At 42.6% G+C, this 27,768-nt stretch overlaps 1 protein-coding gene across 4 annotated transcripts in view; it reads right to left on the bottom strand.

Moving 5' to 3' along the window:
- Ltbp1 (latent transforming growth factor beta binding protein 1) overlaps nt 1-27,768 on the bottom strand; it is a 374,464-nt gene that overhangs the window by 152,804 nt on the left and 193,892 nt on the right. For all 4 annotated transcript variants that reach the window (XM_050162976.1, XM_050162975.1, XM_050162977.1 and 1 more), the window contains 2 exons: nt 8,349-8,573; nt 6,532-6,806 (listed from right to left, as the gene is read on the bottom strand). In XM_050162976.1, coding sequence (XP_050018933.1) covers nt 6,532-6,806; nt 8,349-8,573 — 500 coding nt within the window. The remainder of the gene's footprint in view (nt 1-6,531; nt 6,807-8,348; nt 8,574-27,768) is intronic.

Below are 27,768 nucleotides of genomic sequence, written 5' to 3'. Positions count from 1 at the left end.
TCTGTTTCCAGTTCACGCTTTCTCATTAATTTCTCAATAGTGTTTGCTTATGATGCAAACAAAGGCAGAGTGGTCCTATGTCCCTTCTACAATGCAAGTGTGCAAGTGTGTTTTAGCATTGAGCTTTGACCTTCAGGGTGTTGCACAAGGCAGACCTATCCCCAATTACTGCCCTTCTCCATCGGTCCATTCTTTTTCTTCCTGCCCAGCAAGAAACACCACAATGGCATCTGGAACCTCTGAGAGACTACCAAACAGCTCTTGTGTCACTTAAACTCAATTTTGCCACAGGCTTTATTATTTCCATGGTGGATAGTTAATGGAAACAGAGTCTTTTTCCCCGTGACTTGGGTGTTTCATATCATGTACTATTCCCGTCTTTCTTTACAACCTCCAGGGAGCTTCTTTTCTTCAGTGGAATGGATGCTAGACACCTTCATCTTCAAGTTTGTAGCTTATGATATTTTGTAAATCTTTATGGAGGTTTTTACAAGATCCACTGTGTTCATTTCTTTAACTCTCCATGGATACAATCCTATGAACATGGGCTCGTGTGGTATTTTTATCCTCTTTATCAATGTTAGGGCGCTATAAAAATGTTCTGTTTATATCTACTTTGGGTTTTTCCAGTGTTTCTGCACTTCATAGCTAATCTGGGTGTTTATATGTGGAATTTTTCTGCTCTTTCAGCATTTGTAACGTGAAGGTCTTGAGACATTTTGCTTTGCCTCCTCTGTAAGGCCTGTGTCTAATTACAGTCCGTGTCCCCACATTGAACAAAGAGACCACGATCGCATGATTGTGTAACCTGGCAATGACAAGGCCAGCATGGAAGCTGGACCCTGAGCTCTATTGTTGTGATTCTAAACACTTCACAATCAGGGCCTTTTCAAACTATTTGGCATCACTAGGTCGCTGTAAAAGACTTGTTTTCAAGAACGGGGCAATCAGTAAAACCCAATTCGAATAATCACAATTGCAGATGCCATGTAAGAGCTGAACTTAGGTCACTATTAAAGGATCCAATTTGAAACAAAAGTCACCCTACACAATGAAAAGGGAGTGTAACTTTAACATCCCCAATGAAGCAGTGACAGACCTGACAGATTTTCTGAGATGAAGACCGGAATGGAAATGTTCAAGTTTCAGGCTCATGAAAACAGGTTTCCCGCAAAGCCTTGGTAATTGTAACCACCGAAGCTGTAATTCTAACTCAGTCACAGAACGAACAGACTTGCAAATGTTTGCAAATATATATGGTGTGCACAATTTACTACAAGTAACACGGAAGCTTAGATTAGCCGAGACTATGACTTGTCAGCTGTTTCAGGAAGTCTATCCTCGAAACCATCTTCCATCGTCTTTATTTCTACTCTTCCAATGATTCCTGTGATGCCCACTGATCCTAACAGAAGAAAAGATTTTAGACTATGAAAAATTAAATAACACTTTCTACAAAAGTTAAAAGAAAGAGGAGGGGGGATAGGTTTTCCTCCCTCCATCTTGGCAGGCTCTACAAAGGTTAAAATCACCACAGACATTTCCAGGGCCAGTGTTATTTATTTCTCTCTCTTCTTTATGACAACATCCAAAAAATGACCTCCACTGCCATGAATATACTTCCAGGAGAGCTATTCACCTATCACTGAGCTGTCTCCATTAATCCCCTCACATTCCACTGATAAATCCCCGTGCTTTGACCCATAGTCAAGAATACATCATTTTTAATACCAATCAAGGTGGGATTTATCCTTAAACATCCAGCCAGCTACCTTCTCGAGACCCTCCTCCCATGGGTCAGCTACCGGATGACAAAGAAGAGTTCAGCCACACTCGTTCCCATCACAGCGGTCCACACCGGAATCATGCTGATCCATGCCCTATAGACTACTGACCTTCATCTCCAAGTCCCCTTTGTCCACCCTTGAGCGTTTCACGTCTGATACAACTTCAGCTTCTCACACCCAGCCCCAGCCAACAGACAAAACTGGTAAACACCCTTTTCTAAAATTGCATCCAATGTCTCGAAGCTGCGTTTCTCAAGTTCAGTTTGGAGCATTTTTATTTTACTTGTAAGTCCAGGAACATTTAGTAGTTCCCCTCTCCTCGCATAAGACAATTTCAAACATGCTAGGCCATTCAAAGACTGAGAGGGGGATAACCTGTATGCTGAAGTGCCGTTCAAAAGGGTGCCGGCATCTTTTCCACACCTGTGTATGAAATACACTGTGAGAGAGCACTACAGACACTACGATGCTTCACTCTGACAACCTTTCTCACTCAGCTCACAAGAATAAGAACACTCTCTGCATAAGCTCAAAACTATCGTCACACCTAGATAACTAATAATTCCAAAGTAACATCTAATATCCAGTTCAATTTTTTTATTTCTTTAAGAAACATTTTACATCTGGCTTATTTTTTTTTAAAAAAATAAAACTCTGGTTTCAGTTGAGCAAGATGGTTCAGTGGGTAAGAATACTTGCAACCAGGCTGGCACCTTGGGTTAGATCCCTGGGACCCGCAGGGTAGAAAGAGTTCCAAGATGCCATCTGGCCTCCACACATGTTGTGGTATGTGTGTGCCCTCCTCCTACCATCATGCACACTAAGTTTCACCCCCATGTCTCCCGTGCCTCTTCCTAGAGAAATCACCCTACTTTTGTTTACATGGCATGGTTATAAGAGACGCGATGTTGTCCTACATTATGGATCTATTTTTTTCTGTGACTATGTGATAATTTTAGCATTCCCCTTTACCCCCAGTATTCCCTGCACTCTGACGTTTAGCTGTGAAGGTTTATAGGTTCAGTTTGGACATTTTTGGAAGAACACACATGCCCTGTGTGACTGTGTCACCCTTAACAACACTGAACTTTGTTCTTCGTAAAGAGGCCTCAAGACACGTTGACCTCACCAACAGCCGTTAACATTGCGCTAGGCACCAGTTTTAAGATCTTTAAAACTATGTGTACCTAAGCCTTTCAGGAATCTCTTGTTTCTCTGGCCTCTTTAGACTCTTTTCCTCAACTACCTCTAAAAACCTTCTCCCTGTTGAATCTCTTCCCTTTGATCTGTAAGCTTGACTTCATAATCAACTGTTTTTCTCTACCATTTAGATAGACCTAAAATTTTGGACCAGGAAAGTTCCATGGCTTAGCTACACTTGCAGTACATGTTGAGTCTCTGGCCCAATTAATATACTATATCTATTATGAAATATGAACTATTTCTGCCAAGCTCATCTGGTGTGTGACCTCTTATAGCAACATACAGACCTAAGTGCGTATTGCTATCCATGTGAAGTCTCAACAGCTGCAGCTACTGAGCATGCTCAATGAGCAAGGTGAAAGAGGTGTAGGGTTGGTTGTTTTCTCCCTGACCCCATTCATTTAAAATCCACCCACACCTGTCTGTGTCTGTTTCCAACATCCTAGCAGGACACACCTATACACTATTGATTATTTTCAAATAATTATATGCTTCATCTGAATTGCACTAATTAATTCGGCAATTTTCACTTCCCAACAGAATTTCTCACAAGTAGGAAGGCAAATACATGCTAGGAATGTCTGATGAAATAGGTCTTATTTTGAAGCTGTGTGTCGGTGACTACACATGCAAAATGAATTAAGAATTGAGATCACCGTCTGGATCATTCAGCCGAAAGTCAGAACAGGATCCAGATAAGGCAAGAGTATTCCACTGGGCTTGAATTATTTAGGTAACTCCATCAATCTCTCAATTCACTTCAACTGAACAGTCTGGTTTAGGCTTCCAACTAATTTGTTTTCATCTTTTCTAGTTGGCATCATCTGTCTGATATCATAGGAGAAAAGCAAGTTTGTTGTGTTTCATTTTCAAAGCCTTTTTTTTTTTTTATCATCTGTGCTCCAACTTGGAAACTGGGGAGAAAGGTACTGGGCACAGAGTTTTAAAAGGATCTGCTTTTCCCTTTCTCCATGGCCAACCTAAGCTGGAATGATTAAACAATGCAAATGGCACCAAACTCACCTTCTGTCTCCAAGCCTCATCTGGGGCAAAACTATGACGTGCATACAATTTATCTCCAGCCACATTGCTCCTATCCATCTGTGCCCTCTCCTTCAGAGATAAACTTAAATGGATGATGGTCCTTCTCTCCAGAGCACTTGCCAACACGACTGTCATGAAGAGGTGCAGCTATTTCAAGTGCTCTGTTCCAGGCAGCTATTTCGTCCCTGCGGCAAGACACCTGGGAATGCAGCTTCGGAGAGGAGCGGTGCATTTCGCCGTGTGGCTGCAGAGGCGGCAGCGTATGGTAGGTGGGTTCCATGCTTCTGGGCCTACAGTGAGTGGGTTCTTTATGATCACCAACTTGGTGACCTGCCTCTTCCAACCAAACCTCACTTTCCATAGTTCTACCAGCTCCCAACACTCTATTGAGATTTTAACCTGCCCATGCATCAAACTGCTGGCTGTGCCAGAGCCCTGGAAAACACACCCGCAACAGTGCTATATTAATGTCATATGCATCTTTTCCTTGAATCAAGGACAATCAGGATTAGCTATCACATGCCCAGACGTAGGTACTTCAGGTATCCATAGGCAGATAAATGTTACATTTGGAAGACTGAGGGTTTTTCCATCTTTAAAAAGCTATACCACATAAACATAAACAACCAGGAATTCTGGCTTCTTTCAAAAGTTTGACACTATCAGTATCCTCTAAGCGAATATTTTCATAGTTCTCTGACATTTACAAAATGTGGTTCACATTAATTATCATGTCATATCTTAACATAACTCATAAGCACTATATTCTTGCCTCCAATTTGTAGATAAGGAAGTTGGTTCTCTGCCACCAAGTGCTGGGCCCCTGACACCAAACAAAATCTGTTAATTCCCCATGATGCCTTTCCATTCTGCATACTGCAACTCCATTCAGATCCACAAACTAATTTTCAGTTCTTCGAGAAGGGTGGTGAGAATCCTACAGTGCCTTAGCATCTAAAGTGTTGTGGAAGGTTTCTTAAGCAATAACGATTGGTTCTATAAGCCTAAGGCATTTCTCCTTTTCCGTTTTAGCTCTCCACCTTCCCACACACTATTCTTGAAATGAAGAATACATATTCCTTACTCTATTTGTAGGGTATTTAAGCCATAACCAAAAGGCAGGTAGAGGATCACAGGACAAAGTATCACATTGCCCAAAGCAGCAGAACCAAGTGATTGGGGAGGAGAAATCAGAGGCCTATGATTTTGAGTGGAAGTAAGAGGACACAGAGGAGGGACTAGATGGAGGCATGGGAAGAAGGAAAATAATACAATTATATTTTAATTATAAAGCGCACTTCAATTAAAAATTAAGGCTATCTTCAATACACAGATTCAATGGAAGAATGTGAAAGGAAATGGTCTTCTACTTTATGATACAGGCTAAAGACACAAAAACTCTGGTGTGGGACAATTCTATATTCTGTTAATTATATTTTAAATAAAAGCTGATTGGCCGGTAGCCAGGCAGGAAGAATAGGCGACACAACCAGACAGGAAGTAGAGGTGGGGCAAGGGGAACAGGAGTATTCTGGGAAGAAGAAAGCTCTCTTGCAGTCCTGCCCAGGCCACGGAAGAAGCAGGATGTGACCTACCCCACTGAAAAAGGTACTGAGACACATGGCTAACATAGATAAGAGTAATGGGTTTATATAAGTTATAAGAGCTAATAAGAAGCCTGAGCTGGGCCAATCAATTTTATGACTTATGGAGACCTCTGTGTGATTTTCTTTGGGGCCTAACAACTGTGGGAACTGGGCAGGACAGAAACCCCCAACAAGCTGGCCCTTATGTTACATAACTTTAATGACACTTAAAATTCAACTGAATAATTTATTCATTGCCATCTTAATTGCAAATTAAAAGGAAACAAAAGATGATATCAATTATTATTGCATAGGAGATTCCAAATTAAACTCTATTTACGAATGTATAAATTATCAAAACACTAAGAAAATATTTTCAGACATTTTTGTATAAGATAGCTCCTCTACCACATCTCAGGGCTGGCATGTTTTGCACACAGATCATTGTCCACACGCATGTGCGCTCTCTCTCTCTCTCTCTCTCTCTCTCTCTCTCTCTCTCTCTCTGTCTCTCTCTCTCTCTCTCTCACACACACACACACACTTGCATAAGTATAAACAAGTAACCATGAAAGTCCAGCAACACTTCCTGAAGTTTACTACTTAAAATTATTCTGTACATGATGTGTCAGCAAGACTTTTTTTTCTGCAAAGGGACACAAAATAAAAGGGTTTTGTAGACCACATGATATACTCATTGGATATACTAAGTTCTGCTCCCTGCACGAGATTGGTAGAGATGAAAAGGAAATGAATGTGCAGGGCTACTTTTTAATAAAAATTTTATTTCTAAATTCACCATAGCTTACCAGTCTTTTCTGTAGAAATCATTTGTACAAGGCCTGGTTTCTTATTAGGATGATGTCCCACTCAGAAAACGTTATCAAGATGGCCTGAACCACACTGCTCACCTGTGACCCGATGGTTTCCTGGAAGCATCGGCCGAGCTGTGTCTTAGCAGCCACGGGATACACATGTGGGATGACTTGCTGGTGGGAGTACGTGGAATGCACCGTCTGGGTCTTCTGGACCGGAAGCCCTTGGTAAGAGACTTGTGACTGGCCTGGGTGAGCTTCTTTCGCCTTCTGGCCCATTGGGCTGTCGATTCTGGAAACCTGGTGTATCTGGACAGAAGCCTCGGGAGGGTGTTTCACATGGATATTGACTATGTTGGGGGGAAATTTCACTACAAAGATCAGGAGGACAATTTGTTAATCGTGAATCATTAATAGGAAACTTAATATTTATAAAACATAAGATGGAGTTTATATACACACATCTACCAATAGACTCCACAAAGGATAACATATGCAAAGTATCTTTTTGTGACACAGACATCAAAATTCTTGAGAATTTTGTACTCAAAGTGATGGATTTGTGCACTTTTTAAAAAGCCAAACTGTGGGCAGTAAAATGATTTAGCTGGTAAAGGTGTCTGCCACTGAGGCTGATGGCTTGAGTTCACTCCCCAGGATGCAACATGGTAGAAGGAGAAAACTAACTCCACAGGTGTCCTCCACACATGCACTTTGGGGCGCATCCGCATGCATGCGTACATGCGCAAACGCGCACACCCCCCCATATAATAAAAAATTAAATAAAACTTCAATTATGCAGACACTACAGTATCTCAACAATGATGCATCAAGAAACAAGAATATTGGGACTAGAGAGATGGTTTAGTGGGTAAGAGCACTGACTGTTCTTCCAGAGGACCTAGGTTGAATACTCAGCACCCTCAAGGCAGCTCACAAATGTCTGTAACTCCAGTTCCAGGGAATCTGACACCCTCACACAGACATACATGCAGACAAAACACCAATGTACATAAAATAAAAATAAATAAATCTCTTTTTAAAAAAGAAACGGGAATAGTTTTTTAACTAGAATCACAAAATATGAATTCATGAAGCTCTCACAATAAGGTGAGTATACCTTACCAAGTGATAATAGGTTCTCAGAGATTAGTTACTTTTGTGTATTTCATAAAATCTCTTCTACAGAAATTTCATTATAAAAATTTTAGGACTTAAATTTTTCCATTAAAAGTAGAGATCCAGTTTCACAAAGTGTGCCTCTTTTATCTGTTTTAGATATCTCTTACATATATATGTCTGAGTTCTTTCTGACGACACACTATGTCTGTATTTATGTGTCACAGACTGCCTTTCTGCCCCTTTCAAAGAAAATTCCTCTTTAAGGAAGAGCGAGTTACACTTCTTTGACCCCCATTTAAAGCCGTAGGATCCTGAGGATGCCAGCTATGAAAGAATGAATTAGTCACAGAACGTGTGAGCTCCAAGTGACCTAGTTTGCCTTCCTCTACAGATGGGCAGAGTGAAGCCCAGTGACGAGAAGTGATCGCGTGGGACTCTCACAATTCATCATCGGGTGCGGTGTGGCCCCTTAGTTTATTGCTGCTGTCAGGGCCCAACCCTGACCTTGTTTCTGGCCTTGCACATCCATCACTTCGTGGTGCTGAGCCCCGAGGAGCAGGCACTTCTTACAGCTATCTTATTTTCCAGATGCCAGTTCACTGTGACCTAGACAGTCCTGCAGCCACACAAGTGGGCCCACATTCCCGTCTCCACCGCCAGCCCTCAGGTCACAGATCCACACTCTCCTGTCTGTGTCAACCCCAGGCCTGGCTGTATGTGGAGACTTCTCTATGAGCATGACCTGGGGACAGAGGACCGGGCAATGAGCCAGATGAGAATGCAAAGCTTACCTTTGACTCCCTGCTGGCTAGTCATGGTCAGAGGCAAGGTGTGTGTGGAATGGATGACGCGTGACCCCAACGCCTTGCCTGGCTGCTGGGACTGCTGGTAGTGTTTAGGCCCACTGGCACCAAGGACGGGGATCTGGCAAAGCTTTCCTGTGAAATTTGGAGGGCACTGACATTTGTCCCTTGAGCTGCACTGGCCACCGTTCATACATGGAAGATGGCAAATTACTGAAAAGGAAAAGAGACAATGGCGTGGAGAGCTGGTTAGTGTCCCAAAGGTCACATAACGATCAACCAGCACCCTCCCTCCACATCCAAACACACATCCTATTTCAGACATCCTAGCCACTGGGCATCCATACATGGCCAAAGAGTTTATGTTAGCTTCTCCTGACAATAAAAAGGCACCTAGCTTCTGTGAGTTGGTGATTGGCTGCCCCAACAACAGAAAGAAGAGTTCACAGGGAAAGAATGAAGTAGGTCTACAAGATGGCTGAGTGTGCAAAGTGCCTGTCACCATGTCTGATGACCTGGGTTTGGTCCCCAGAACCCACATGGTAGAAGGAGAGAACTAATTCATACAGCTTGTCCTCTGACCTCCACACATGGTCCCTGGCACACAAACAGACCCACATACATACGCATGTAGACACATAAATAAAACTGGAACAAAACTTACATCCATATATGTATGTATGCATGTATGTACACATGATGTAGCCACTACTCAGGATTACTGTGTACCACAGTACCATTTTAAGTATCTCCTGCAATTTGAAATTGCTTTGCATCTCTGTTTACTGGCAATTAGCCAGTGCTAACATAGACTATAAACTTCATCAAAAGAAAAGATATTTATACTTTGATCATGTCCTCAGTACCTAAAAGATATTGTGCATAGAGTAGGTATTTGTTCATAGGACAGATAAAGTAACAAATTAGAGTAATAAATTTTGTTTCTGTAGAAGACAATGAACTATGTGCTACTCAGGACATAAAGTTCAGACAGCTTAACGCGTGCTTTATAGGGATTTTCCAGCCCATTTGACAAAATAATCAAATAAACCCAGACATTTGATAGTATCTGAGTTATAATTAGTTTGAAGTTTGCTTACTTATCAAAATATCAAAAGATAAGAAGATGCACTGGGTGAAGAATTTCCAGTTTTTCACTTGGGAAACTCAGCTATGGTGGACCTTCCTCATTGTTAGTGAGTGCTTCTTTGCAGCTTCTAAATGCCGTCAGATTTCTTCCTGCTTGAACAAGAAAAGCCCCTCGACTCTATTTCTTCTTAGCTTTCATGTTCTTGAAATGGTGTCCTTCATGACTACGCTTGCCTAAAATCTTTCTTTACTTCCGAATGTAACTATAAGATACCTCGAAACAGGACACACCTTCCTTTTCCTCTACAGACTCCATCCTCCTAAGGACACAATGGTCTCTGTGTCACTGTCCTTTGGTTACTATGGTGCCTTGCTCATCAAATCGATTCCTGCCTTATTCCCTAGCCATCTGCATATTTTTCTCAGAAGCCTTCCTTTAACACTGCTGCCACTGTGGTCTGGTTCTACCATCTTCTTGACTAGCTCCACAAATGTTGCTATCATTTCATCATGTCCTCAAACTTGGGATCCTGCCAAAGCTTTATACTGAACATCAAAATGTCTACAACTGTATATCTTCATGGAGACATCCCATAGACGTCCCTAAGCTCCCACCATCCTTTGTAGTAACCATCCTCCTTCTCACAGCCCTAGCCCCGGAGTGGTCATTAGCAAAACGTGGTTGCTTCTTCCCCGCCTCACTCAACTGACATCCACTCTCGAACTCCTCTCTTCCCATTACTCAGAAGTCCGCTCCCTCTGCATCTCAGCACTCCTGAGCTCACCCCAGCTCTCACAGCACAGCCCACTGAGCTTCATTCAGCACTGACAAGCTTCTCGGGGAGTCCTCTGCCTGGGACACCTTGCACTCAGCTCCCTTCCGCAGACTGACTTCCTGTTTGTCCTTTAGATTCTGCCCGGCCCTTGCCTCTCTGAGAAGCATCCAGAGTTGCCTCTCAGGCACTACTGTTCAGGTCACATCGTGGACTACATGACAGCTGTCAGACTACTGTGTATACCTCCATCACTGAAGTTCTGTGAGGTCAGAGAATGAGTCCTGTTTAGTTTCACCCTTTACACATTGCTCAGAATCTAGCAGAAATGCTTAAGGTCTAAAAACATAAAGAAACAGATAAACATAAACATCCAAAGAAGCGAACGGTTCTGTGTCCGCCATTTTGTTAAACGCGTTCCGTAGGTTGTAAAGAAGCTTCAGTCCGGTCCCTTCAGGAACGTTACAGTTCACCAGTGACATTAAACAATGCAGGATAACTAAAACCACAAAGAATCAATGACTGCAACATGTCAATAGAACCCTTTAGAACTTCAGAGAGAATTGAGAAAGCACTTCCCGAAAGACAACTGGGAGTGGTATTCTAGACTGAGCAAAATTGAAAATGTCCTCCAAAAAGATCATCTTTGAAAAGGAAGAGGTAGCTTGTCTCAGAGAGGGTGAGTCAATGTTTCTTGTTAAAAACCCAGGCTTTTAAAGGAAGGGAGGGGATCAGGCTATAAGCTGGAACGTGAAGGCTTACGTCAGACCAAGAGGTTATTAAAGACGTGACATGGGGTTTGGACTTTATTCTGTGATGGACAGGCTATCCTGAGGCTTGAAGGAGGGGATTAAGAAGGTTGCCAGCGTGTTCCAGGAAGGCTGCGCTGCAGATGGCATTCAGGATTAGCTGAGCAGAAAAGCGACAATGCTGGGAGGGCCAGTTTGGAAACTGTCATAATAACTGAGAGACAAGTTGGAAACAGAGCCCGGGGTGACGGCAGCAGGCGCTGAGAGTAATAGGAAGCAATGGAATCTGTGAGGAGGCTCAGCAGAACATGGCGGAAACTGAGAAGGTAAAGAAGGAGAGAGAGCGGGAAAACATCACCAGGCCACACCCCAGAAACTGTGTTCTAGGCCCATGTCTCAGCTCGAGTCAAACAACCCAGATTAGCAGGGGTCTGGGGAACCCCTGAACTTCTGCTGTTATCCATCAATTCTGAGCAGAACCAGGTAAAAGAAGAGGTAGTCAAAATGATTCCACTAGTCAGTATCCTTGGAACTCCTAGTTCAATTCTGACTTCATCTTCAAAACCATAATTGGGCTCACCGGGTGAGCTCAATGTATTCTGAGTAGCAGTGAAGATACTAATATATTATGCAAATGTCCTATGAATAATTCCTCAGTGGAACACAGACTCTCTTCCAATTTTGCAGGAATTTTAGTGACCATGGTACCTTGAACAAATGCATCAAATGTAAACATCATTGCTTTCTCTGTCCCTTTGCTAATGGCAGGTGTCTGTCATGACCAGTGCCTAATTCCATCCCTCCTGCCAAGTTCAGCTGATGAGTAGGTGCCACACAGCCCTTAGTTGGGGACACACACATCAAGGCAGGTAGTCCTGTTACCTCCTAACCCCAAATCAATAGAACCTCAGAATGTTTAACAAAACTGGATAATCAAAAGATGGTATGGACTTTGAGGAAGTAACAGTAACACTCTGAGAAGGAGACTCGCAGAGTGTACAAGTCTGGTATCAAACTCCTTTGAGTTTGATTCCAAAATTCTGTCCAAAAGAAGAGGGGTGTGACAGTCCATAGAGCAGAGATCCCCAACCTTTCTAATTCTGCATCCCTCTAATACAATTCCCCATGGATAGCTGTAGCATGAAAATTATCTTCATTGCGACTTTATACTGCAATTTTGCTATTGCTATGAATCATAATGTAAATATCTGTGTTTTCTGGTGGTCTCAGGCGACCCTGTGAAAGGGTCATTCAAGCCCAATAGAGTTGCGACCCACAGCTTGAGAACTGTGGGTTTAGAGGGAAAAAGAAAGATTCTGTGTTATAAGTTATACAATGAGAAGATCACCCACAGCCTCACACTATTCTTGACTGGTTCCAATCAAAGAAATAAACCATTTTAATTCTTCATGCTTCTAACATACGTACTGGTAAAAAGAATAGCCTTACTGTTTCGCTTTCATTGCTCTACATATTTATGCCCTCCCCTTTGATGTTTTGACATTAAAAAGCTGTGCAGCTTGAATGTTTCCATCTATTAAGCTGCAACAACGTAAAGGTAGACATGGTGGCACACACCTTTAAACACAGCGCTTAGGGGACATAGGTGGAGCTCTGAGTTCAAGGCATGCCTCGTCTACATAGCAAGTTCTAGGAAATCCAAGGTTACATAGTGAGACCCTTCCTAAATAAATAATATTGTTAAAATATGTAAATTGAGGACTGCCTATAATATACACTGACATAAATTCATTGAAGTAGCCATCTTTAAAATTAACCAATTGGCTTCTATAAGGTATTTCCAGTAATGCTAATGGACTCTAAAATCCAACATGGGCTTAGGTCCTCTAAGTCTGTCTGCCTATCACTCCAGAGATGATTTCCCTATAATTGTCCTGTGGACTGTGCTAGCCAAGAGAAAACAACGGTCATCCATGAGCCCTAATAACCCCGTGTCCCCAGTCATTGGGGAACAGCTTCTGCCTAGCTGTTTTAATCACTAAAAGGTCACTATTCATAACCACTCATGAATGAGGAACAAAATATCTATTCTCTTGTTCCAGTACTTTCTAAAATCTCAAGGACAACATATGAAGGTATAAAGGCCCTTGACTCAGCTCGACAGCTTCAGACTGATCTGTCTGCAGCAGGCAATCCTTTTATCCTTAGGTCATCTTTTATAGATTTAAGAAAAAAAAATCTAAACCAATCTACAGACTGTAGGATTTAGCTACAAATAGCTTCTTCTGTTTCAAAGTTCATACCACTCTCTAAGCAGTGCTGCAAGGCTTATGGTCTATACCATTAATATTCTATAACCCTACTCAGAACACGGAGAGGAAAAAGAATGAATTACCCTTAAAGTTGGCTTGAGAAGCCTGCGGTATGTCGGTTGTAACTCTGGTTATGGCCCATATATTTTGGAAAGTCTAACAAGATGGGAGAACATGGAAAGCCTCCTGAGAAATGCCATAACTTTGTCATCATGATATTTTGCTGGCCATCCTCACATTCACCATCTTGCATCATTCAGTCCCCAGGGAAGTGCTGCCATAACAAGAGGTGTGTGAACCATTATCCTGCTACTCCGGGAAGTGTCATTTCATGACAGCATCTCAGAGTATCTCATGATGCTACTATAAAAGGCCAAACTGAGCCAAAGGATCCTTCTTGGAGGAGCGAGTCGGAGGCTTTAAACATATCAAGTGTTTCAGACACACACCATCATCCACTGCGCTCTGTAAAACAGCTCGTGGTATTCAGAGGCTTGGGATGACAGAATTGTCACGTTTCACATTTGCAAATCGGGACTCCACTTAAATAACGAATACTAAAGGCTTGGGCTCAAATACAAATAAGACATTTTCTAGAACTCCGTGCTGAGATAATAGGCTGCCTCTTTTTTGCCAGTTATCTCAGTTGACTGTGAAAACACTTAAGCTGCTCTCATTCCTAAAAGGTGCTCTCACAGTGTTCTGGAGCCGCCTGCAGCTGATCCCTAAACCTCTGCCTGCCCAGGACTTTCCGAGCCAGCAGACAGACCATTTCTTATGGGAGAGGGAAAACCCTCCATCCGTAGGAGGCCTGTGCACAGAACATGGCACTGAGGGGAAGAGCTGCTTCAACTATTTCTAACAGTTATCTCTGATTGGAGGAATAAGGCTGTCTTTGAGGATATCAGCTTGTTTCTAGCTCCCTTTTCTTAATACCCTAAAGGCAGCAACATTTTTTTAGGAAACCAAGGTTTAATCACCTCAACTCTCCTCCTTTTCAGTCAGAAAGTGGATGGATACTGGAGCAGTGTAAAGATTTTAGGTAATAAATACGTCCCATAGTGATTGAAAGCTGGGTTAGGAATGTTAGAACACTTGAGTAGCATGGGCAAGGCTCTGGGGTGACCTTCCCAACACTAGACACACACATACACACATTCTCTCTCTCTCTCTCTCTCTCTCTCTCTCTCTCTCTCTCTCTCTCTCTCTCTCTCTCTCTCTCCTTCTCTTTTCTTTTTTGAGCCAACTACAGATCCTAAAAACCTGAACAAGACAAAGAAGATGTGTTTTCCTTCTCACTTAGCATATGCTTCACTGTCCCAAGCAGAATTAGTGGCGACGAGAGTCAAGGGGATGCTTCGATGATTGCCTCCACCTGAAGTCAGAAGAGAGGAACAGAGGAGCACATTTTTTTGATTGATCTGCTTTACAAACTCAGAAGGCCACTTTCATTCAACCTCCACCAATGAGATACCCAGACAGAGAGGATACTGCAGCCATGTTAACGTAAATAGAGAGTTTAACAAGGGCAAAACAGCCAAGACTACACACAAGAATTCCACAAATACTGGAAGATTTTAATGCTGGTGGGCATTAGCAAAGGCTTCTATGCTGTATCCTGTTTACACCCAGGAGATAGGAAGTCCATGCCAAAGCTTCCAATTTAGAATGGCCCATTCATCATTTCAGCTTTGTTTATAATTTCCTCTTCATTAATCATCAACCTTACCACCACTGCGAGCTATCTCACTTCATCTAGGTTTACACTTTGTAAACCCCAAGGAACTTAGTGGATGGAGTGGATGGAGCCTACCACCATGCTCCACTTCCCAGTCTTCAGAGTGGCGCCTACCCCTTTCCAACCCTTGAGTCACTTTTATCGCCACTGTACTCATGCTGGCAAACTGTACACGTTGGTAAACACCACAAATCACAGGCATCTTAAGCTACAACATGCTTTGTCAACAGTCTTTAAAAACCAAGGCTTCAAGCTGAGGGGGAACTAGGGTTGCTATGTAAAATGAAAAATAAATGAAAACAAACAACAAAAATAAGGATATTTAAAGATTGTCATGCCTCTATAAACAAAGGAGATAACTGGAATTCAGATTCTTCATCCTCGAGATTCTGATTCTCAAAACTTCAGCTAAATCACCTGTCCCTGCCAGCGGTCCATCCACTCCCGTGCGGGGCGTCATTTGTCCTGGGAAATGGGATAGGGCCGGATAAGGGCCTCCTTCTTTGCCAATCACGTTAATGCACGTTTATATGGAACCTGGTGCTAAGCCATTCAGACAACCTGCTAATGAGACAAGGTACAAACTTCTCCATCTCATCAAATGTGACGGACAGGGTTTAAAATGTAAAAGGAGACATGGGAACACCGTATATCCTTCTATCTGCCACCTGTGCTCAAGGGGCTGGATCGCATCTGTTAAGTGACGGATGCTGATTGAAACCCAAGTTTGACTACTTGGGGGACAGGACACAGACATGTAAATCTGGAAAAATGACATCTCACACCATAATGAAAAGGGAGACAGATTTCATAAGGACAATCTTGGTCCTTATCTGTGCAGGCCAGGGCACCTTAGCAGGACATCACTGCAGCTGTCTAAAGGAATGTGCTGCCACTTCGGTCACCCTGGCCTGGCATTTTTTAAAAATATCCTTGCAAAAGGCAGAAACCCAGTAACACCACTTAAGCCAGAGCTCTCTTCAGTAATATTAAAGGGAAGCCTCAATCCCTTTTAAACTTGGTTTCGCGGCTGTGATTTGCAAAGGCTCCTGCCGGTCTTTCCGGATACCAAGCTCATATCCCACTGAGCTCATTATTAATATCTTCTTGAAATCTGTTCACTACTGTGCCCCAGAAAGGGAATTGAGATGAATCTAGATTTAGAATTTTTGAATATTTTCAGTCAAAAACCTCAACAAGCAGATCTAACAATAGCCCAGCATTTCAATAAAACCGTCTGACATCAAAGATAGCCAAATTCCTGTAGCTGGTAAATTTGGGTACAAGTATGGACTCAGAAAACAACAACATCCATCAAAGGAGAGAGGAGAATGTTAACTAGAGGTGCCTGCAACCGTGGGAGGGAGGTCTAACATCATGTCTACATCATTTATCAAGCTGCTTTCTGCTCTGCTTGTGTTGTCCCCCTTTTCCCATTGTCACTTGACTGTGTAGGAAAGAGGTCATGATGCTTTTAGCCCTTTCTTCCATATCCCAGAGCACACAGGAACTCAACAAACCTGATTGGCATTCTCTAAGGACGCCCTTGGGAGGCTAGGCAGGAAAAAATGCATCGTGTATCTATGCATCTTGTAATATTTCTCCTTTTATTCAGCTTCTGCGTCTGGAGGTTTGTCCTCTCCAAAACTCATGCCAAAACCTAATCTCCCAAGGGATGTTCGGGGTGTTTGGAGATGAGTCCTTGAGAGAGGTTATAAAGTGAGTTTTTCCAAAGTGAAACACTCCCTCCATAGGGACCGGAGAGGCTCTTGCCATGCTGGATGGTTAAAAAAAAAATGGCACTGGGAACATGGATGCTTGAAACATTCTCCAGCTCCTATCCCCAGCTTCATAGAAGCAGTTAATGAGTTAATGGCAACTAGGGGACGTGACTCTAACTCATGGAGCTGCAAAGAGAAGATTCTCGGGCCGTTGACCTGCCTGTCAATTCTGCAGGGAGTTTCAGGGCTGCGGCTTTTGTGAGTTGTCACCCAGGTTGAGTTTTTTAGTGATGTAACTGCCTTTTTTAAGTCACACATGCTCCTGTAAGTAACCCCTCATACTCCTGTTAGTAACCCCAATTAAAAACTTACTGATTCACCAAATTGGCCTTTGGTGAAGTTACTTCTTTACTCTTTCATGGGTTCCTTTTGAGGGGAAAGTAGGTGTGTGTGTGTGTGTGTGTGTGTGTGTGTGTGTGCAGTCTGTCATATAACGGGAGACAATTAAGATTAGATGGAGTCGGGAATGTGGGACGGATGACTATTATAGTGGTTTTACAAAAAGAGAGTCCTACATTAGCAAGCTGGCTCTGCTTTGCCATGTGATGCTCTGAGCTGCCTCAGGACCATGGCAGGTCCCCACCAGAAAGAACGCCCTCACCAGAAGCCAACCAGAAGTATGTCATGCTCTTGACCCTCCAGAACCATGAACTAAATAAATCTCTTTTCTCTTTGAACTATTCCATCTATGGTATTCAGTTAGGACACCGGAAAATAAACTAAGGGTTACCTATACACACTAGGAAAAACAAATGCTTTTCCAACTGAGCCCATAAAGTGCATGGTTCCTGCAGAGGCATAGTAAATAAGAGTCAAAAACTAGGAAGCAGGAAAAGCACCATTTGCTGGAGAGTAGACAGAAAGCATCCCCCTGGCTACAGAAGGCACCTTTGTGTATTATTGGTTCTTTACTGTCCCCTTGAGTTCTAGTGAAGTGAGACAGGGAGGCTAGAAGCACCACGGGCATCTTTTCCTTTAATGAATGTTTATTGTCTGTTTTCCAATGAGACACTGTTCTAACATTTGGTAAGATCAGCAGACAAAAACAGACAAAGTTCCCGGGTCTTCTGGCACTGACCTTCTGCTATCTTTGAGATGTTCTAAGAAGCAGGGCTGCTCTGGGGGCCCCAAAGTCAAAGAGCCGATGGGGTTGAAGAAAGAGATGAACAACAGTCACCAAGCACTCACCTCAGCGCTTCATGGGCTATAAAAGACTCAGGCATGACACACACTCAGGGTTCTAGAGGGACCTCTTTGGGGAAACAGTGGACCTCGGAGGATCTAACCAGAAGAACCGGATAGATACAACGTGTGACTACAGCTTGCCCGCATAAAGTAGTAGATGAGGAATACCCACTGGGTTTCCCAGAGTAACTATTGGAGGGTGCAAAGGAGATGAAGATAAACAAGGGCTAAGGCGTAATTTGCTTTGATAACTTTCACGACAGCATCTATAACTCACAAACCAGTAAAACCTAGAGATGTCCTAGTGATGGTTTAAAGCACAGTGTGCATTCGCATAATTAGGTGCATACTCTTTATACTGTTCATTGCTATGCATTTCTGCATAGTCTTAAGAATCCATAATTTAGTATCTACATAATATTCCGAGTAGACAGAATAGAGATTATGTAACTGTTCCCCTATTGCTTGTTCAGTACACCTTCATTTAATTTTTAACCATTACAGAGAAAGCTTCAGGGAACATTCTCAAGAAAATAACTTTATTCTTAGGAACTATAACTGCGTGCACTCAAGTATTATTGTTGGTCGCTTAATAACTCTAGGTGATAAGCTAGGAGACATGGTAGGCAAGCAAACACTTAAATCTGTTAGTCTAATGTAACCACATCATCAGTGGGGAGGACACAGAGCACAGACATGAAGAGTCCTGAACCAGACCTCCAGAGGCTGACTCCCTGATTTTATCAATCAATAATGGCAAGACCTTAGGCGCATTGTTTAACACTTGTCTGTCCCGTGTCTTCACCTGTAAAACAATAATAATCACACACAGCTCATATTGTTGTCACATGGCATAAATGGATTTATACATAGTCAAAGTATGCAAAACTCAGCACCCCATAAGAACTCCACCAAGATTAACTGTTATCATGGATTTCATGGCGATTATGAAAGATGCAATGGAAATACAGGAAACGGGGAAGCAAAGACAGCATACTTGTCAAGGAAAGAATGTATATAGAACCTACGGCTAGGCGAGGCATGCAATATACAGCCTGGAATTCCATCCACCACCTTTTCAGAATCTAGTGTAGGACTATGAAATTGTGGGGGAATCACTAGATGAGTCTTCTCCCAGAGGACATGCCAATAGCATCAACAGCAGTGTCTACACACACAGAATTCACACTTAGCTTAGAGAATAAAAAATCTTGAGCTCTGTCTCAATACATAGCCAGGGCTTTCTCTGAACTCTCTGCCTGCCTGCTCCTCTCTCCTGAGTACTGGGATCCCAGATGTAGCCCTCAGGGGCACCACACAACACTCGGCCCTCTGGGTATCTTTGTTTTTCCAAGATGGCTTTAATGATGGCTTGTGTGGATGGTAGCTCTTTAAGATTTTATTTTTTCTTTTGTTGAATATATCTTTGTCAGTCTAGTTCCTGCTCATTTTAGTTCACTTGGATAATTTTATTATATTGGCTTATTGACACAGATAACTTTATATGCTTGTTTCTCTTCATTCTATTGTTTCAATCCTTAAGAACCCAGCACTCCTCCAAGTACCTGAGATGTCGTCTATTTCATGCTAACATTAATTTTTAATCTTTCTTGCTTAATCTATTTAACTTATTCCATCTGAAGGATTTATTCAGCATATAAATATGGCTTATAGCTATTTTTGCTGCAAACTTTTATCTAAATATCTTAATATTGGCTATTAAATAAAACTTCCTTTCTCATGTTTTAAAGATAAGCAGCTACATTGCATAGAAAGCTTCCAAGGACAGATGGAGACATAACAGAAGAGAAAGGGGAAAACTTGGCAGCTTCAGGTGAAGTAAGCAATGGGAGAGCAAGAAAAAAATGCAGGGTAAAAAAAATCACTGAGACCTACTCAGACGAACACAAGAGCAGAGCAACATTCCCCAAGGGACATGAAAGGAGAAACACACTAGGTCGTAAAATGAAATGGGGTCTATAAAATTCACTCTGGAAGCCAAGAGGAATAAATTCTGGGTGGACAATGTTTGGGAACCACTACTATAAACAAGACTCTGCGTGGCTGTCTGCAGCTCCTTCTTCCCACCCTTCATGGCCTGTTACTTTCCCAGACCCCCACCCCACTGTCTGCCACACTGGTGGCATTTTCTCCTCCACCCCATCTTTCCATAGCTGTGATTATAATGTCCAGTCAAAGGTCTAGCTAGAGGCTGTCTACACTTCTCAGAACCAAAATGGGCTGAAAATTCAACCGAGGAGGTTCTTCTATTATTGAGATACTGGTGACTACTTCGGTTAGTAATGAACAGTTTCAGAGCTGGAGAGTTGGTTCAGTGGTTAAGAGCACTGGCTGCTCTTCCAGAGGACCTGGGTTCAATCCTCAGCACCCACATGGCAGCTTACATCAAGTTCCAGAAGATCCAACTCCTCTTCTGACCTCTGGAGGTACTGTATGCATGTGGCATGCAGACATACATGCAGGCAAACCACCCACACATATAAAATAGTAAAACTTAAATAAATTAACGTGGTAGGCCTCCACTGAAGAAATTCAAGCCAGGGGTTAAAGAAAGGCTGTTCCTAAATATAAAACACTAACAATTTTCAGGACTACATCACAGGTTGCATTTTTATAATGTGTTAGATAGGAAGAACATTAAATCTCGATTGCTTATTACTCCTGAGAGACAGAGGCATTTGTGTAGAATGCCACCAAACACCATTCTTGTTTATTTTATAGTCAGTACAACTGCCTCATGGCAGAAGAGCCCATCCTGATCAAGTTCTTCCTCCGAGCCCCATTTCGCCTCCTGCTGTTCCCACCATATTCTATTGAATTCTCATCACACTCAATACCTACTCTCTTCTCACCGGTTATACACATATGGTCCCAGGCACGCACTATCCTCTTCCTCCCTTCTCACGAACCCTCTACACCAGCACCCTCTAATGGTTTTCTAGTGATATCAGGCCAAAGATGGCAGTCCCCATCCCTGCCACATAGTCCTAGAGCAACACAGAGTCACCTGCAACTCAGAGTTGACAGGTTAACTGTTTGCGTACATGCCAATCTCCCTCAGATGACTCTGATCTCCAGGAGCATAGGCGATGGTCTCTGGGACTATGTACTCGCTGGGGCCCGGCCTAGAGGTAGCAAAGTGCTTCTTCACAGTAGCTGTCTAATAGTGGATAAATGAGTGTGTTACTATGTCTGTCTTTTTAATTGCGACCATTCTGAATGGCAAATTCCAGAAGTTGCAATTTATTAAGACCTTTACACTGTCTTTCCTAACTCCCAATGAGTAGCCAGCTCGTATTCGTGGTTCACTATCACTGAGTTCTCCCAAATCATTCACCTTAGTCTTCATAAAGACAGTTCTTTTGTGTGTACAAACATTTGGTCTTATTTAACATTTAACTTGATGTTGCAATTTTAAGTCAGTAACAAAAAGTAGCTCTTCAGGGAGAGAGAGAGAGAGGGAGAGAGAGAGAGAGAGAGAGAGAGAGAGAGAGAGGAGGGAGGGAGGGAGGGAGGGAGGGAGGGAAGGAGGGAAGGAGGGAAGAAGGGAAGGAGGGAAGGAGGGAAGGAGGGAAGGAGGGAAGGAAGGAAAGAGGGAGGGGAAAAAAGGAAAAAGTTCAGATTTTAAAGGTGGAAGATGTGAACCCAGGAGTGACTGACTGTTAGCTAGGAATGTTCAGGGGGCCCTGGGCATCAGTCTGTATGTTTTCAAAAGGGAGTGGTAGATTTTGGTTAGTTCGGAAAGTCAGTTACATGGAGGTGGTTTTCAATTTTCTACTGCCCACTGCTTCAAAATCATACCACAGGACCTTCCAGAGTCAAACGGGAAATATCCCAAAGCCGTGAGGTTTGGGACAAGTACACGAGATGAACCAAGATGTCTCAGTCCATTCAGCCCTAAAGGCATGATGTGTCCAGTTAAGGGCTTCATAGATCTTTCTTGAACCTGGAACATTCCACTAAATCAAGTCAATATGCATCAAGACCTGACTTCCTGAAGATGATCCCTTCTAATCCTCAATATTGGCGGGAGAGTGTGTTTCTAATTAACTCTCCTGCAAGGCGGCTCAGACTAGACTGAGCTGACTTCTGACATCCTGGTGTATACTCTAATACTCGGCCACCGCAATGAAACAATCAGATGTCAAGATTGTGCACAGGATAACAATCAGAGACAGGGAAGGGAAGTCAATTAAAACGACCATCATTAATCGGGACCAGAAAAATTTCCAAATCCTTTGGCAATATTCCTAAATAAACAGAAAAACCATCAGAGACATTGCTTGAGAGTATGAGGGAAAATTCCAGAAACCTCCCTTAATATTACTTCGGCTTCTTTCTCCTTTCCTTTTATGGATAAATGATGAAGTTACAGCAACTATATATGGATGATTTTAGGATTGAAATGTATATACAATGGTTTTTTTACTGATACAAAATGGAATCTCTTAAAAACACACACACATCACTGTCCTAATTCACACACACACACACACACACACACACACACACACACACACACCCCTTACCAAACTGGTTTTAACTTGAAGTCAAAATTTGTAAGTTATAATTTTATTAAAGTTGAATTATAGCAGATCTGATCCAAATAATAAGACAAAAAAACTTCAAAACTCATGCTCCTGTCTACTTCTGAGTTTAGCTACCATGGCAGAGGTGATGGCCTAAGCTGAACTGGTCAGCGGGAAAGCAAAGCAGGGAGGAAGGCTCGGGTCACACATGTTCATCTACAAATAGGCTCAGTAGCCCCAAGGCGTGAAATTTAGGAAGTCTATGTTGTTGTCTTTTTCGTTTTTCTTGAGGAGGCTCCAAATCATCCAAGGCTACACATCCAAGGACAGTCTTGAACTTCTGATTCTCCTGACTTGGCCTTCTAAGTGCTAGGATGTATAGGTAGCTGTGACTGGCTCACTTTCACATGCCAGCCCATCCCTGCATGGGGCTGACACACTTAAACACACATCTCTCAAGACTCCTATTCTCTTGTCCATTTCTTTTATCAAGAAGGATATCTCTCCTGCTAAAAAATATTAATAGCCAACATTCCCAACTATAATAAAACCACATTTTCTGTGGAGAATGAATTTTCTTCCTACTATACAATTTTAAAGGCTAGACCAGTAGTTCTCAACTTTCCTGATGCTATGTCTCTTTAATACAGTTCCTCATGTTGTGATGACCCCCGAACCATAAAATATTTCATTGCTACTTCATAACTGTAATTTTGTTACTGTTATGAGTTGTAATGTAAATATCTGATATGCAGGATCTCTGATATGTGACCCCCAAAGGAGTTGTGACCCACAGGTTGAGAACTGCTGATCTAGTCGATGAGAATATTTCTGTTCCAGAAGCCGAGAGGCCTCAGTCCTGGCTTTGGTTGATATCACACAGTTGAGCTGAGTGACCTTAAGCTGTCTCAATCGGGTCTCTGCAATTTAAGTTATATCAACATAACCAATTTTTACTGCTTCTCTCTTTGGTGTTCCAAATATACTGTCCTGTCCTCTCCGGCCACAACAGCCTCCCTGGCAGTCACCCAACCTCTTTTCTTACCCCTCTCTGATAGAATCTGTCCACTGTTCCCAGCTTACACTAAATCAACTCACTTACCTACACAAGCTTTCTATGGCTGTCACCTAAAAGAGAGAAACAAACCCTGTTTTCTCAATAGAATTGGGATTAGAGCTCGTGCCTTGGGAAGGCTGTGCTGAGAAGGAAAGATTCCATTCATAGAACAGTATGTTCTCTCCCCAGTGCCGTCTTTCTTCCTAGACCCCTACAATTACCTCCCAGCCAGTCCTCTCCATGTTGACCTACTCGACACATGTCAGACCATGACTCCTAACTTCTTACAATTCCTATACTCTTGGTCAAGAGTCTATGCCAGGGTTCTCAACTGTGGGTAGTTACCCCTCTGAGGGTTGAATGACCCTTTCAACAAGGGCCACATATCAGATATTTACATTACAATTTATAACAGCAGCAAAATTACAACTATAAAGTAGCAACAAAATAATTTTATGGCGGGGGGTCACCATAACACGAGGAACTGTATTAAAGGGTCTCGGCATTACAATGGTTGAGAACCCTCAGTCTATACCAATGTACTAGCAAGCTTCCTGGCTAGATTCTTAAAGAACTCCTCTTTCCCCTTGGGTCAGTTTTGATATACCTCCCACATGACTCTTCCTTACGTGGGACCTTCTGCCCAGTGAAGGCTTCCATGTACCTCCATGCCTCCATGAACACTCACCAATCTGATGTGGGAGTGTCATATATCAATCTGTTGATTTCATTGGTTAAGCAATAAAGAAACTCTTTGGCCCTGATAGGTTAAAACATAGGTAGGAGGAGTAAACAGAATAGGATGCTGGGAGGAAGAGGAAGTGAGCTCAGACTTGACAGCTCTGCTCTCTGGAGACACCAGGCTCCGCTCTCCCAGGCAGCTTCGACCCAGGACGGACGTAGGCTAGAATCTTCCCGGTAAGCGCACCTTGGGGTGCTTACACACATTATTAGAAATGGGCTAGTCCAGGTCCGAGAATTAGCCTAGAAGAGGCTAGATAGAAATGGGCCAAGCAGTGTGTAAATGAATACAGTTTGTGTGTTGTTATTTCGGGGCATAAGCTAGCAGGCAGCTGGGGTGCTGGGGATGCAGCCCCGCTGCTCCTATTTCAACACCAATCTACACATCAAAAAAATATATATTAAATTGAAATTGTATGCAAAACCCAAGGATGCCTACAGGTCATCAACCCTGGGTAACTCACAAAGAACATCTTATAGAACCTCAACGTTGGGGGCCAATGCCTTGTGAAGTGACAGTTTCTGTCAGCATCCTCATGGCATTTGATGGGGCTTCTGGCACTATCTCCCTGTGTGTAGCAACAGTCTTCCTACAGCCTTTATCTCAAGCCTCAGATCTGTGTTTCTACACCTCAGATTATATGAAGAACACTTTAAGACCTTCCGTATTCTTTGAATTATCTTCATCTACTGGTACAGTTATACCCAAGGTAAAGTGTCTTGAGGTTTCCTATGCCTTAGACCCAGGAGATACCCACTCAACTCTCTGTATTAGCCATGGGCCAAATGACAGTAGCTCCTGATGGTACATACAGATTTCTTCTGAATCCCCCATACAAGATTTAATTACCATCTAACACTGCTCATATACACTTTAAAAAATGAAAGAGTAAAGTAAATGGCAATGGAATTAAAGGATTAGTCCTCTTATAGAACACAAAGCTTCTCCTACCATTGGGGAGAACGACTATGGTGTGGAGAAACCCTGAGCTTAATCATAATATTTGTGAGGGGTTTATGATTCATCTTCCAGCTACGAGCAGACAACAAGCCAGATGAAAGATGGTGAACCTAACTGGTCAAGCATATGTATTATCACCACGGTCTGTAAGGACAGCTTAAACAAGTTGAGGGCAAGGACAAAATTCCTGCTTTAACAATTAGCATAAAATTGTTTAGAGTTCTTATNTTATCACCACGGTCTGTAAGGACAGCTTAAACAAGTTGAGGGCAAGGACAAAATTCCTGCTTTAACAATTAGCATAAAATTGTTTAGAGTTCTTATGATTAAAATGGAAAATTCTGGGTTTCATAGCCCAAACCCCCATGGAAACTGGGAAAACCAGAGTTTGACAGAATTTTCCAAGTATTTATTAAGTATCCAGTTACAACAGCCACAGCTTTCCTCAAGTAAATTAGAAAAATAATCACAAAGAACTGATTTTGATTTTCAAAGTGGTGTTTGACCACTTTCTTTATGCCCACTTATTGATGCCTAATTCTATAGATGCATTCATGAGCAAATGTAAATTTATTAAGTAAACCCCAGCCACAAAAAAAAAGAGACAGGACAATATTTTCACCAAATGTTCTCTTGTGAGCCAGACAAAAGGCAGAATTTTTTTCTCAATGGCTGTCACTCTATTCTAGATGATGAAATCTACCATTTCTATTCTGGAGTGCGTATTTCCTGGGCCCCTGTGAAGAAATTATCAAGGGATGTGAGCAAGCATACTCACTCTCAGCAAGTCACCCATGCCCACCTAAAACAAGCAGTTCAAAAGCCACCACGGGATGAACAAAGACCCGGGTGAAGGCTGTCTAGAATACAAGGAGTTCTCAGTCACAACCAAATGATCCATAATTTCTGTCAATAAAAACTATCATGGGACTGTTTAGGCTAAAATGAAGGTACTTAATATGCTCACTATAAACCCCCGAGAAGGTTCCTCCTTTCTTGATTAATAAAATGCATTGAGTGCTTGCACGCAACAGACTTTGGGCACAAGAATGCCGACACAATTGTGTGTCTATTCAACACTGTGCTTCCAAAGTCAGTGCTGTGCATTCATCTACATGACATCGTTTCATGTTTATTCACAGCCTGTGAGAAGAGCACGGTTGGCCAAGTGACAGGAGGGGAGCTTCTTGTTCGCCCTCTTTATAAGGAAGAGCGACAAAGATTCAGATTCCTCTTTTCTAGCCACTACATTCATGACCACCTCTGCTCGTTCTGCAGTCTCCAAGTTACAGAGGAGAACTGAGATTCTGAGATATTTAACACTCTTCTCAGAGCACACCATCAATGCAGGGTGGAGTCAAGGTTCAAAGTCCACCACACCATCTCCAAAGGTGCACATTGTACCAGTAATTCTGGAGAGGCCAGGAAGGGAGAGAAAGGAGCCTGTCTCCAAAAACACAGCAACCGGACTTCTGAAAACAGCTGGGGAGCAGCAGTAGGTGCTACCCTCCCTTCTCAATAAAATAACTAACCATTCACAGCTCTTGTCAGGCCTGAATTAACACTCAGCACACGGTGCAGGGAAGCCTCTGATACAACTGGTGTATGAAAGAAAATCCAGTGTACATCCTTGAGTTGCGGACCACAATGACCAGTAAGTAATAACAAGGCAGAAATGGTGGCTGTAACCACAAGGGCCAACATCTAGCTTCCAGGATTCTCATCGACAATATCTACTCAATCGCAACAGAGCTAAAAAAAAAAATCCACTTCTACAGCAAATCAACCAAGCTACACTTAATCCCTACATGGTTCCATTTATTATACTGATCATTATTACGGGAACGAAACGGAGAGGATGAGATGCCTCATCCATGAAAGCTTAGAAGCTTCTACAGAAAACCAAATTTACACAAGCCTTCAAGCTCTGAGAGGGCCACCCAAGGACGCTGACACAATCAATCAAAATATTCCTTTGGACACAGCATTGGCCTAACCACATGAATGACCCGCACGAAGTCGTTCCAAGGCACTTGGATTCCATTAAGCGCAAGCTTTTCTATTCTTCTCCCAACAATTAAAAGGGTAAGCCTCCTCGAGACCCTAATAAATTCACCCTCTGCGGTTACAGAAATGGAAAGTATCCATGACAGTTGTTTTTGCAGTTGGGTTCTCTCTCCGAGCTGAGTACTCTCTGTGACAAGCCTCGGTTTTCTCAGCAGTCAGCGGATGTGATACTAATTTTCAGGATGAAGAGGAACAGACAAAAGGATGCTTCATAAATCCATGCAGGGCACACACAGAGTCCATGGTCCACGTCAGTCTTCCTCCCCTACCTTGGAACCAATTTTATTTTGGAAAGATTTCTTTACTGATAATGCTACAGATTGCCACACAGCAAGACAAAGAAACTCAAAATTAATCAGGTTGGGCACCTGAGGTTCTGTGTAGGTTAGTGGCTACCAAATGGAAGTTGACTCGCCAGAGTTCCTGGTGTGCATGTGCCTGCCT

This window comes from Alexandromys fortis, unplaced genomic scaffold (assembly GCF_014885135.2).
Source record: "Alexandromys fortis isolate MF-2015 unplaced genomic scaffold, M_Fortis_MF-2015_v1.1 scaffold_148, whole genome shotgun sequence".
In the NCBI taxonomy this organism is placed as follows: Eukaryota; Metazoa; Chordata; class Mammalia; order Rodentia; family Cricetidae; genus Alexandromys; species Alexandromys fortis.
The sequence above is the reverse complement of the archived record's forward strand: the minus strand, read 5'-3'. Positions and strand labels throughout refer to the sequence as shown.